At 36.9% G+C, this 13,681-nt stretch overlaps 1 protein-coding gene across 2 annotated transcripts in view; it reads right to left on the bottom strand.

Annotated features, from left to right (window-relative positions):
• The window catches only part of LOC132019471 (pregnancy zone protein-like), a 43,987-nt gene that overhangs the window by 16,081 nt on the left and 14,225 nt on the right, over positions 1-13,681 (bottom strand). For both annotated transcript variants that reach the window (XM_059402574.1, XM_059402573.1), the window contains exons 12-16: positions 12,955-13,182; positions 11,500-11,563; positions 7,754-7,896; positions 4,787-4,936; positions 1,699-1,863 (exon numbers count right to left, since the gene is read on the bottom strand). In XM_059402574.1, the coding sequence (XP_059258557.1) occupies positions 1,699-1,863; positions 4,787-4,936; positions 7,754-7,896; positions 11,500-11,563; positions 12,955-13,182 (750 nt within the window). The remainder of the gene's footprint in view (positions 1-1,698; positions 1,864-4,786; positions 4,937-7,753; positions 7,897-11,499; positions 11,564-12,954; positions 13,183-13,681) is intronic.

Raw genomic sequence — 13,681 nt, forward strand, 5'->3', positions numbered from 1 at the left:
TACACTCCCTTTACTAAGAATGAGAAAAAAATCCTTATCACCAGAGACAGAAACTTTAAAGCCAAGAAAGTCTTAGAAACAAGCCCTGTTCTTTTTGTTTTCTAATCTGTGACCTCAAGCCAAATTCCACTTTGAATCCTAAAGCTCTGTTTTCCTTATCCTACCAATTTCTCACAAATGTATTGCGTCTTTGCCTAAAAAGTATAAGAACTGGGGACTTCCTCATTTCCTTAGGACTCGGTTTCATTATTGGACCTTCATGAGAACATAAAGAACCTATTTTTGTTTTGTTTTGTTTTGTTTTTTAAATCTCCAGTTAATCTGTCACATGTAAATGTAATTCTTAGTTCAGCAGGAAGACCCTGAAGGAGGGTAGAGGAAGAATTTTTCCTTCCCTACACTATCACACTAGTGATAAAACACGTTATTATTATGCACAGAGCTCATCCTCAGGAAAATTCCGCACAATCAGGAACGGAGGTATCTTACAAATAGGAAAACAGAGTCACGTAAAGTTGAGTGCATCCAGTTAGCAAAGAGAAGTTGGGATCAGAACTCATGTCTTCTGATTCCTATTTCTGAATTTTGTGTGCTGTAAGCTGAGAAGCTAAATATTTTATGCTTGGATGTTTATCTTCTCTTTCTTTTCTCTCCCCAAAACAAATATAATGTAGGCAGATACCTACAGGATAGCCTGACTCCTACAGTCCACCTGGTCCTGACCATCTTTCCCTTCAATACTAGTCACAGGCAAATACTACTTGCTGTCTTAGCTCAGAGTACCGGCAAATTGTGGGACACGGAGGCACAGCTATCTGTGGTGGCAGCCACATGGAATAGGGAGAAAGATGTCAGAAATATGTGTTTAAAGATGAAACAATCAGCTAGTAGACCTAAAAAGTCCTCTTTCTATCCCTGCCACCGACGGAGTGATGGTTCTGAAGGCTCCAGAACAGGGAGATTTCAAATTGCTGTCTGCCTGGCTGCAGAAGAATGACATGTTTTCCTCAAAGTTTAAAGAGAGTTGTTAGTCCTCTTGGTGGTGAAAAGATTTAATCTCACAAGCTGGATATACTCTCCTTGCATAACACTGCCTCGTTACAGTTAATCTCAAAGACAAGCATTTTTTTTATCTAACAGACCCGTAAAGCTAGCACGATTACCCAAGTTTTGTAAATCTTTTCTTCCTGAAAGGCTGCTTTCCAGAATTTTTCCTGAAATTCTGCTGCCCTGAAGATGATGAAAGTATCAGACTTTTCATTTTCAGTCATTTATTCATTCAATATGTATTTATTGTGCCAAAGGCTGCTAAAATGGCTGTCCATAATGTACTCACTCCCCTTCCCAAGGGTGTCAGAGGCATGACGGAAAATATTAGGTTATTCTCACTTACTAGAATCTCTGGCAGAGGCTGAGAGGGGTTAGGACAGTGATAAATAGCTTTAGGATCAACTTGGTTAAGGTTGTGGGCCCTAAAGATATACCTCTTGTTCTTTAAAGAGCCAGATAAATTGGTGATTGAACATTTACATGTCTATAAAGTCCTCCATGCCTCTGAGGGTTCAGTATTTCTCTATTCATCTTTGCTTTGTTTTATGGGACACAGGATCAGATTCTAGAGCTTAGAAGTCCACTTGTTCTCCATTTTAACAAAGACTTAAAACTCGGTTTTGGTTATATATTTGGGAAGTGAATTACCTCAAAAATACTGTAAATGTCATCATCATCCATCATCCGCCTTGGTGTGTACATGATTCCATCGTGAATGATGTCCTCTGCATTGATACACGGCTCGCTATCTTCATTCAGGGGATTTCCATATCCAGGGCTAAGGCCAATCTTTACTGGTAGCAAATTAGAGACCTGAAAAATCAAGAGAACAAAGGGAAAAACTCTTGTTTTGTTTCTTAATTCTATTTTGAGTGTGATAATGTTCAATCTGGGATTTAAAAGACCATGGTGTTTCTATAATACTCCCATGCCAACATAATTAAAAGGAACACAATCATGGGAAGATCATAATCATGGGAGGATCCTAATCCTCCTGTTGTACAAGAGAAATTAATACACACAGAAATCAAATCAATTGATCCAAATCTCAGAGCCCATTTTGGTTGAGTAAGAATAAAACTTAAAGTGTCCCAGCCCAAATGTACTCTTTAAAAAAGGAAACCAGTGGGCTCCTGGGTGGCTCAGGTCATGATCATCTCAGGGTCATGGGTCTGCTTGAGATTCTCCCTTCCCCTCTGTCCTCCTCCCTTACTTGCATGTGCCCTCTTTCTCTTGTAGATAAGTAAATAAATCTTATGAAAGAAAGGAAGCAGAAAATGTGAACAGTACAGAGAAGTGTGATGAGAGAACAAAAGCCACTCATAATCCCATCACTCAGAAATAATCACTGTAAATTCTTGATTCATTCCTTTTTTTTTTTAAAGATTTTATTTATTTATTTAACAGAGATCACAAGTAAGCAGAGAGGCAGGTGGGGTGTGGGGTGGGGAGGGGGAACGCATGCTCTCCGCTGAGCAGAGAGCCCAATGTGGGGCTCGATCCCAGGACCCTGAGATTATGACCTGAGCCAAAGGCTGAGGCTTAACCCACTGAGCCACCCAGGCGCCCCTCGTTCCTTTTTCCACTTTATAAAATGATCAAGTTGTTTTTAACTCTTACCAAGTGTTTTGTTTGTTTGTTTTAGTCTACTGTGTTAGGACCAGCTTTAGCTTGAGGGAAAACTAGGGGCACAGGCACACTGGAAATCAACTGCAGTTCAGTTTTTGCTCAAAGCCTAGTGTGGGGTCACCTGCTCTGTCACATGGCACCTGAGCCATTAAGCAAATGCTGGCCTCCGTGCAGACCTCCTCATCTGGCTGCATTTGTCTCTTATCTATGCTACTACAATAATCTACTAACCATTTCTACCTTTCATTCTTGCTCTCATCCTCTCAGCAGCAAACAGCAGCTCCTTAACAGATGAATCTGAATGGTCACTCTGCTGTTTAAAACACTTGAGCTTTGGGGCTCCTGGGTGGCTCAGTTGGTTAAGTATCTGCCCTGGGCTCAGGTCATGATCCCGGGGCCCCTGGATTGAGTCCCACATTGGGTTCCCTGCTCAGTGGGGAGTCTGCTTCTCCCTCTGCCTCTTCTCCCTTGCTTGTGAGTGCTCTCTCTCTCTCTCTCTTAAATAAATAAATAAAATCTTTAAAACAAACAAACAAACTCTTCAGATTTACCATAGCATTTACTGTCAGCTCCAAATTCTGTGCTAGTCACAATTTTCCATACTATCCATTTTGCTTATGGCCTCTACCATCCTTTTTCCACCCCACTACCTATTAAGTCATTACCTTTTCCTTTTGGAGCACTCCGGTCTTAGCCTGATCCCAAGACCTTCGGGGACGCTGGTCTCATTCTTATTTATTTCTTTGACAGACAAAGATCGCAAGTAGGCAGACAGGCAGGCAGAGAGAGAGAGAGGAAGAGAAGCAAGCCTCCTGCTGAGCAGGAAGCCCTATGCAGGGCTCCATCCCAGGGCCCTGGGCTCATGACCTGAGCTGAAAGTGGAGGCTTTAACCCACTGAGCCACCCAGGCGCCCTGCTGCTCTCATTCTTTGACATGCCTGCCCCTACCCCTACATTCCCCAACCATCTAAGAAGACACTCCTAATCACTATTTCAAAAAATGTCCAACTCCTTTTTTCTTTATGTCAACATTTCTTGTTCTTTTCATTATATGTAGGAAAATTTGGAACTATTCCATGTTTATATGTTTCTGTCACTTCTTTGTTTATTTTTTAATACTTCACAAGACTGTAAGTCCAAGATGGTCAAAGAACCACATCTGATTATTCGCCAATAGAACTCCTGTTCCCAGAGCACGCTCCAGTGTCTAGTCAAGATTCAGTGAACATTTGTTAAATGAATAAAGGGACAATGAAAGTAAACTACAGGGCCTTTTGGAAAGTGCTTTGGTAGAAGAGGCATCTCTAAAAGACAAGTTTGAATGAGAACTTTTTTTGACCGTACTTCAAACCAGTGAGTGAGGGCCTGGATTTTAAGGAAAGCTTAGAATCGGGAATTTCACAGACTATCTTGAAATGTGGTGCATTAAAGGTGGCATTGAATGCGAAATTTGATTCCAATTCCACCCTTCAGTTATATTTTTGGCCTGCTCTTTCTGTAGGGGCTTGATCTATCCTTCTTATGTTTTCTTCATTCTTAAAATTAAGGTAATATTACCTACCTTAAAGAATTATTCTTCATGTATTCACTCACAGACAATGTATTGAAAATCTTTTAAGATATTTATTTATTTGTTTGTTTGTTTGTTTGTTTGACAGAGAGAAATCACAAGTAGGCAGAGAGGCAGGAAGAGAGAGGGGGGGAAGCAGGTTTCCTGCTGAGCAGAAAGCCCGATGTGGGACTCGATCCCAGGACCCTCAGCCCATGACCTGAGACGAAGGTAGCAGCTAACCCACAGAGCCACCCAGGTGCCCCTGTTGAGCATCTTTTATACATGAGGTACTGCGCTCAGCAGGGAATGTGGAGGGGAGCCATGTTGCTCCCTCACTGAGAATGTATTATAACAGAGAATGAAGCAAGGTGAGACACGTGAAGCAGTCTGTGCAACGTCTTCTGTGGAAATGAGTTTAATTTCATCTCATACAAAGCTTAGTACACTGTGCCTGACACTCAGAAGAGCATATCCTCTCAGTCACAACCTCCATTTTCTCAAACTGGTCCTCTCACATGTGCATTTTCTGACATGAGAGACTGAAAGGGGACTCACCGACTGAGGGGAGAGCTCAGCTTCAGGCTTCATTAGCAGAACACTCTTGTCTACCGCACGGAGGGCACAGAGGGAGTGAGGACTGGCCGTGACCTCCAGATTGTTGTGTGAGGCTGGCAGGCTCCGGGCTGAGGAGAAGCTCAAATTCACCTGTAAAGAGGATATGATTATGGCAGCAAATTTTCTAAGTATTGCAACCTCAAATATTCTCTTCTACTCCAGGCTAGGACTAGTTCTTTCTACACTTGGCTTCTCTTCATCCATTTTAGGCCAGGCTTAAGAGGTAGTTACACCTTGGCAATACTGGTTAACTACCTCTGGAATAAACTGGAGATGTGGAAACTCAGGTTTCCTGCTCCTTGTATATCTGGTGAAATGTAAATTGGTTTTGGTCACATTGAAACAGAAACCTGAAGGGGAATAAGAACATGCATGCTAATGAAGTTACATACCTTGCTGTAGTTGGCCTATCTCTGTGCTGTGCTTTTGTGGTGAATGTGTGTAGTTTGCGTGGCGGTGTGAAGAGTCATGCTCTGCCTCTGAGACCAGCCACCTGAAGTTTCCTCCCGGTGGCCATTTTAGTCATGACATTCTAAAAGGGTGCCATATTTCTTGTTGGGATTGGGGATTTATTGGTTCATTAAAAAAACGGAACATCTAATATACATCCCGAGCGGTAACTGGTTGAGAAAATTCAAAGAACCATGAATAAAGAACAAGAACTACAAAATAACGGAAAATTGTGCCAAATTTCTTCAGACATTTGATTCTGCTTTGGCCAGTAGAAACTTACTGATAAGTGAATCTACCAGTTCCTGATGTTTGTGTAAACATATTTTGAGTAGAATCTGAGCTTTATTTTATATTCAAAATATAAAATAAAATCATTTAGAATTTAGATACTGTAGTAGCATCAGTTAACTTCCTAGGTTCTTGATCTGCAAGTTGATTTGGATTGGAATGAAATGTCCGTATGTTTAGTTAAATAATATTTGATTTGGATTGCTGAATTTAATTATGATAATCCTGCTGTGTGTTCTGTGAATTAATGTAACAGTTGGATTCATGTATCATGAGACCTATATGAAACATATACCCTCAAAATGAAAGAATATTCATTTTTAGGGGCTCCTGGTTGGCTCAGTCGGTTAAGCCTCTGATACTTGGTTTCGGCTCAGATCATGATTTCACAGGTCATGAGAGTGACCCCTGTGCTCAGCAGGGAGTCGGCTTGAAGATTCTCTCCCTCTACCCTCCCTTCACTCATGCCTCTCTCTTTCTCTCTCAAAATACATAAATAAATCTTCAAAAACATGAAGAAATATTCAACTCTAGAGTTTAATAAATTATGAAAACACTGCTTATGAAGAATTCTGTTTTAAGCATGTTTGTTTTTATTAGAAAATTTTAGTTTATTAAAATGTTGTGAGTGCTCATTTCAATTGAACACTTGAGTTATTGGGGATTATAATCAACTGAAAATATTGTTAATAAATAAGTGGCTGTGCTAGAAAGTGTAAAATGTTTTATTGATATGAGAACAAAAGAGAATTTTAAGACATACTTTGAGAGTCTTCACTGACTCATATTAATCAATGTTATCTTTAATAAATAATTATATCCAGTTAAGGCAGACAGGCAATTCAAACTCTTACCTTGTATTTAACATGTATACTAAATCTGTTATTTTTAAAGTAAGAAAGAGGGATATGAATTTTGAATGGAAAAGGTTTTAACAAACTGCCCATGATTAGCAGGAAGGGTGTGGAAGTTCAAGATAGGAATCTCTCCCAGGTTCACAGAACATTCAAACAGAACAGAAACTATGCTCTTGGACACCTGTCCAGATTTAATAGCACTCTTTACTAAGATGTAATTAAAAATTAAATCAACATCCATTGTGTATTTTTTTTGATCATTATTTATAGGATCATTAAATATTTAAAAAAGATACTCTAATACAGTTTTCCTTGCAGAAATGTTCACTTGCTATAAATGCATAGCTTCAATCTCCAAAAACTCATGTTTTTAGTATATGTGCTGCCGAAGCGAGCACTCCAAAAACTCATGTTAAAGAGTCTTTCTAGGTATATATATTTCTTAGCTTTTTTTTTTTTAAAAGGATTTATTTATTTATTTGATAGAGAGAGAAATCATAAGTAGGGAGAGAGGCAGGCAGAGAGAGACAGGGAAGCAGGCTCCCTGATGAGCAGAGAGCCTGATGTGGGCCTTGGTCCCAGGACCCTGAGACCATGACCTGAGCTGAAGGCAGAGCCTTAACTCACTGAGCCATCCTGGTGTTCATCTAAGAATATTTTTAAAAAGATATGTAAAGTCCGTGAATATCATCTGATTGCTAATGTTATAGTTACAGTATGAAATTCTCTTGGGATAAATCTTATTTATATTTCAGTAGGCTTCTTAGTACAACTGTGTATTCTTTGGAAATACAAGATCCCATTTGAAAATATGTTTGATTTTTCTGCTGTGGTCCTTATTAGAGAGCCCAGGCTATTTTTCTCAACATGGGGCACATACATACATCTCTGTTCTGTATTATCAGAATTTAACTCACAGTGAGTTACTCGTTTCTGTGATAGTACATGGACATGTATTGGGGGGTATGGTGGGGTAAAATGACACATCCTTGGGAAGCATCATTTTTAATTGAAAATTTAGGGCACAAAACACTGCAAAATTAAGCTTTATAACAGAACAGACTTTGGATTCCACATGAATTTCAAGATAAAACAAGAAGTTTTTACAACATCGTGTTTATGACCACCTGCTTTGGATGTCTTCACTAGCCCTCTCAGGCAGGGTATGGCATCACTGTGGGTCTTTGAAGGCCATCAGAGGATGTTTTAGGAACACTGTGCAGCAGTTTTAAAAACAGACACAATTTCCTTCTTTTCCGTACTTCAAAAGGGGAGACGAATAAAAGAACTGCTTGCACAAAAGACCCACCTTATTGGCAAAACAGTTTTCAATCTCGAGTTTCTCAGTATCGGCAATAATTTCTCCATTGGGTAAAATGGCATAAAGCAGCAACTGGGCAGCAGGAGCGATGTCTGAGTCCACTCGAAACGAGAAGGAAAATACCCCTTTCCCTGGAGAATAAAGAAAGTCCAAGATAATTGATTAGGAAGAGGGAAGAGTTCTCAACTTTAGGAAGAGGAGGCTAATTATTTAACTTACTTACATTTGGAGCACACTAAAGTAAGAGAAGACGTGCATGTGCATCATGGTGCATGTACACTGACATGCTAAACCAATGACAGTTTTCCTTAAGGATGTAAGATAAATTGTTCATTTCCTTTGCTTAAGTAGAGAAAAACATTTAATGCACATTTTTGTTTTAAAGTTTAAAAAAAAATCTCTTAAGAAAGAAGTCAAGAGAATAGAACATCTAGACATCTTTAATTATCTCTATTTATGATCCAAATCAACACAATTCCTGTCATAGACATGAGGATAATTCAAAGAATGCAGCCCAGGGTCTACCTTCAGGCCGTTCTCAATACTGTAGAGATTCAAGTACAAATAATCCCATACAAAACCAGCTGTGTCTCTAATTTTTATCACAGAGGTCCCTGTATTTATCTTGGGGGTTTCTTTCTGTGTGCATATATAGTGCTTATAGGACATATCCACTTAATTTTCTCATAAATGTCCTAAATTCTTTGTAGCATTAAATGCTTTGAAAATTGTAGCTGTCCTCTATCAATAGAAAATTTGAGGACAGCTTGTGGTGAATATACGCAGAAACCACAGGGTCAAAATAAATTTGAAACTTCTGACTTATGTCATTTAGCGTTAATACCCTCCAGGTCCACCCGTGTTGTCGCAAATGGCATGATCTCATGCTTTTTTCATTTGGCTGAATAGTAACGGCTAGGGAATACAGTCAATAATACTGTAATAACGTTGTATGGTGATAGATGGTGACTATATTTTTCATGGTGAACACTGAGTAATGCATAGAATTTTCAAATCAATATATTGTACACCTGAAACTAATATAACATTGTGTTAATTATACTTCAATAAAATAATTTGAAATGATAATACTAAAACCATACAAAGAACACAAAACAAGCATAACATCTTGAGGGCATGGACCATGTTTTATTAATGTACTTATCCAAAAGTCTTAATAGTGAGCTATATGAAAGCAGGAAAATATATTATCTTCAAATTCAGTTTTCATCCAGGATAGTTCAAATATATAAACCTCAAATAAAGTTTAGCTATCACAAATTATTAAAAAAGAGATATATAAAAAATATATATATATATTTATATATATATTGTTTAGGAAGAGGGAAGAGTTCTCAACTTTAGGAAGAGGAGGCTCTCTAATTATTTAACTTACTTACATTTGGAGCACACTAAAGTAAGAGAAGACGTGCATGTGCATCATGGTGCACATAAATATATATATTTATATATATATATAAAAAAAAGAGATATTCTATCCTTCATTAACGAATTAGTTTAAAAATATTTAGTGTGTACCCAGTGTGTGCCAAGGACTAATAGAAAAAATGGGGTTTCAAAGACAAAAGACAAAACACTTTTTACTCTTTGTAACATGTCTTCTTCATTTTTCCTGGATATTCTGACCCATTTTGGCTAAATGAGCTGTTTAATCTCTCTAAATATGCTCTGTCAAAAAATTTATTTTATTTTATTTTTATTTTGTTTTAGTAAAATGATACCTTGTCATTATTCAAATGAATAGAAAAAGGGGAAGCTATTTATGAGATTTAGACTGGGGACATATAACGAATAAATAGACCAAATGTACTCATCTTTTTGTAACAGACCCTTTTTGAAAAGTTAATTCTTCTTTCATCAAGAGATGTAGATGATTCAAGAAAATCCAGAAGGAAAGCATGATCTAAGATATAGAAATGCTGTGAACCAACTTAACTCAAATGACATTTAAAAAACACTCCTCTTATGAGCAAAAGAATAGAAATGCTAACATTTACCAAGGGAGATCATATGTGGAGCCATAAAATGTGTCTCAGTAAATTTATTTTTTTTAACTTTTAAAAGATGGTATTTATTTGTTTGTTTGTTTGTTTAGAGCATGCCTGAACAGGGGAATTGGGGAAGAGAATCTCAAGCAGACTTCGCACTGAACACAGAGCTGACTTGAGGCTTGATCTCATGACCACGAGATCATGATTTGAGCTGAAATCAAGCATCAGAAACTTAACTGACTGAGCAACCCAGGCTCCCCATGTCTCAGTAAATTTAAAATAAATGGTCATAATGGCATTAAATTAGAAATCAATAAGAAAAATTCTGAAAAATCTCAATATTTAGAAACTAAATAACATATTTATTTTATGAATCCTCTGTAGTCCAAAGTAGATATCCAAAGGGAAATTTGAAAAAAAAAATGTTTTTTTTTTAAAGGTTTTATTTATTTATTTGACAGAGAGAGAGAGAGAGATCACAAGTAAGCAGAGAGGCAGGCAGAAAGAGGGGGAAGCAGGCTCCCTGCTGAGCAGAGAGCCCGATATGGGCCTCCATTCCAAGACCCTGGGATCAAGACCCGAGCTGAAATCAGAGGCTTAAACCACTGAGCCACCCCGACACTCCTGAAAAGGTTTTGAACCAAGCATAAATGAAAATACCGTGCAGATACTGGTAAGATGCAGAAAAAGCAGTATCTTGAAACCTAATGTTATTTTTCCAGCCCCTTTCAAAATTTCTTTGTCATCCTAGGAAGATTATACCCAAGGCCCCACCAGTATCTAATTGAGATGATGATATTTGGGCCTTTTGAGCTGATGAAACTTACATGAGATTTTTGGACTTGAGTGAATGCTATCAAAGATTGAGTCTTTTATGGTTGTTGGAATGGGGTGAATGGATTTTGTATATGGATGTGACTCTTTGGTGCCAGAGTGCAGTTTGGATATGTAGACTAATGTCTCCAAAAGACAGCATAATCTAAAAAACATTTATGTGTCATGTTATTAGCAAAAGGGACTTGGCAAACGTGAATAAGTTAAGGACCTTGAGATGCGAAGATTATCCTGGGTTATCCAAGTGAGCCCAATGTCATCACACAGACCTTTAAAGAGGGGGCAGAAAAGCAAGAGAGAGTTTGAAGATGATGTAGTCCTGGCATTGAAGACAGAAACCGAGGAAAGCAGGAGGTCCTTAGGCAAGGAACAAGATATTTAATTCCTTAGAGCTCCAGAAGGCATGCAGTACTACCGACAGTCTGATATTAGCCTAGGGAGACGTCTGACCGAAGACATAAGCTGATAAATTTGTGTGGTTTTAAGCCAGAAAGTGGGTAGCAATCTAATATAGCAACAATAGGAAACGAGTGCAAAGAACTACACAGTAAGATTTTTCTTTGGTGATTTTCTGCACTTTCAAATTATTTTATGTGTTTTAAAACATTTAATAATAAAATGAATATATTTTACTTTAGGAAGAAAATTTAAAATATAGAAATGCTATAAAATTAAGAAAGAATACTAAGTGGACTAAAACGAATCTAGTATGCTATCTTTTTATATTAGCTTCCTCATCTTTGGTTGATGGAAGAAGGTTGGTGACCATCATCTCCATAAAATGTACATGTAAAATATAAGATGTAAAAATAACTCCATCTTGCTGTAATGTTTGGGATTGAGTATATGAGAGAAAAAAAAAAACCTGGAAACCCTGGAAGTACTTACTGTCTCCTTGTTCAATGGACAACACATGGGTTCCTGATTGAGAGATTCTTCCTCTTGCTTTGATCTGAAGAAAGAAATATATCCACTATCATTCTAAAGAGCACACACATATTAAACTTACGTAAGCTTATTTAAAAGATATAAGTAAATTATCTCACTACTCCAACCCTGAAGTTTCAAACACTCACGTTCTCTTTCAGTATTTTTCTATATGTATAGTTATACACCATAAATAACGGGTATATAAGTTTTGCAATGTTTTATTATTTTACTTAATGTTTGCTATTTATCTTGAATATCAATACTTCAAGTTTACATGTTCTTTCAACAAATATTTTAGACATACACAAAGCAATAAACAGTAGAGGCAGATATAAAATATATGTCAGTATTCTATATTGTTAAAAAACTAAATGTATGATACTCTCTATGTGCCAGGCATTGAACAAAATAATTTGGTTTTCAGATTTTATTTAGTGTGCACAATATTCCCATGAAGTAGATTTAAATCCCATCCTTAGTATTCAGGGAAGATGACTGACATTTGTCTGTACAAATAAGGATTATATAAATGCCCAAGTCACTGAACTAGGAACAAATAAAACTAAGATTCTTATTGTCAATATTCTCTTACTTTTTCATAGTTATAGTTAATGGACCCATATAGAATTTCCTACACATAAATTTTTCTTCTTAAAATGACTTACCTGAATAACTACCAATTTTAGATATTATTTTTAGTCTTGGGACACAAATAGGCTTATTGCTCTCAAAAGCGTTATACCAATTTATAATAATCCTGTCAATGTCCTTTTCCCCTGCAGTTGCAGTAGTCATGAACTTTGTAGATTATTTAGAAGCTTTATATGTATAAATTGTATATGTTATAAATTGTATTTATATGTATAAATTACTTTATTGTTTTTTTATTCACTTCTCCAATTATTGTCAAAACTGAGTATTTTCCAGAAGAGTATTTTTTTAAAGTAGGTTCCTAAAAAACTGGGTGTGGTGCATAAATAATGAATCTTGGAACACTGAAAAAAAAAAAAAAAAAAAAAGTAGGCTCCTTGTGCAATGCAAGCCCAGCATGAGGCTTGAATTTGCAACCCTGAGATCAAGACCTGAGCTGAGACCAATTGCAACTTGGGCGCTTAACCACCAACTAATCCAACCAGGAGTCCCAAGGTTATAATTTTTATTTCCTGTTGATTAAGTTCCTGATTTTTCCTCTCATTCAATAATTTTCCATTGGAACTCATAAAAACTAAATGTTTCTGTAGAGACCAAAGCATAAATAAGAAATTAAAGCATTAACAATTTTATTAGGAAGCAACTTTTCTTCAAGAAAAAAAGGGTTTACTCTGCTATCTTACAGAAGCATTACTTAGATAGGAGTTCACTCATTTTGGGGTTTACACATTTAGAAAGAGCTATAGTGGTTTCTATGCTTACCAAATAATAGAAGGTTAATTCTTTTTCATCCTTCAGAATCTGTCCATTCAGGATGTAGTGTGCCCGGATGTCCTGGATTTGTCCACAGGTCATGGTACCAGTGAAAAGTTCAAGGTGAACAAAACTCTTGCTCGGGGAGAAAATATGCTTTACAGTGTGCTGTGCTTCCATATGAACTTCCTCAAGCCACCAGTTATCAAAACAGTGGTTATTTTGTTTGTAAGTGACCTAGTGGAAAGAATAAAGGTCTTAAAAAGGCTATTTGTTAGTGTACATTATGTATACATTCATCACTCTGAAGAGTTGTTTACTGAAGATTTTACATGAACCATGCTTATTTGGTTCCATCATAATCTGCTTTCCCAAATAAAGCATAATCTGTGAGTGACCTTTCCTTAAATTTATTTAAGGTTGTTCTATACCATTTTGGTAGATCAAATTCACTCACAGTCAGGATCAATTATTTTCCTTAATACCCTATGCCTATAAACTGCATAAAGATATTTAATTTTTTTACAGAAAACAAAAAATGGCAGTACACCAAAAAAACTAAACAAAATCTAATCTGTAATAAAATTGTAAAAATATTGAATTTTACAAGGGAATATCAAGATGATCTAATATGTATTTTCTGAAACTAGACCATGCTGTAAATGGAGTCTATCTAAAGCCAAGATTTTGGGGCAAGTAATGTTTTCTTAAAATTTAGGTCTCTGAATTGCTTAAT

This window comes from Mustela nigripes, chromosome 6, assembly GCF_022355385.1.
Source record: "Mustela nigripes isolate SB6536 chromosome 6, MUSNIG.SB6536, whole genome shotgun sequence".
NCBI lineage: Eukaryota > Metazoa > Chordata > Mammalia > Carnivora > Mustelidae > Mustela > Mustela nigripes.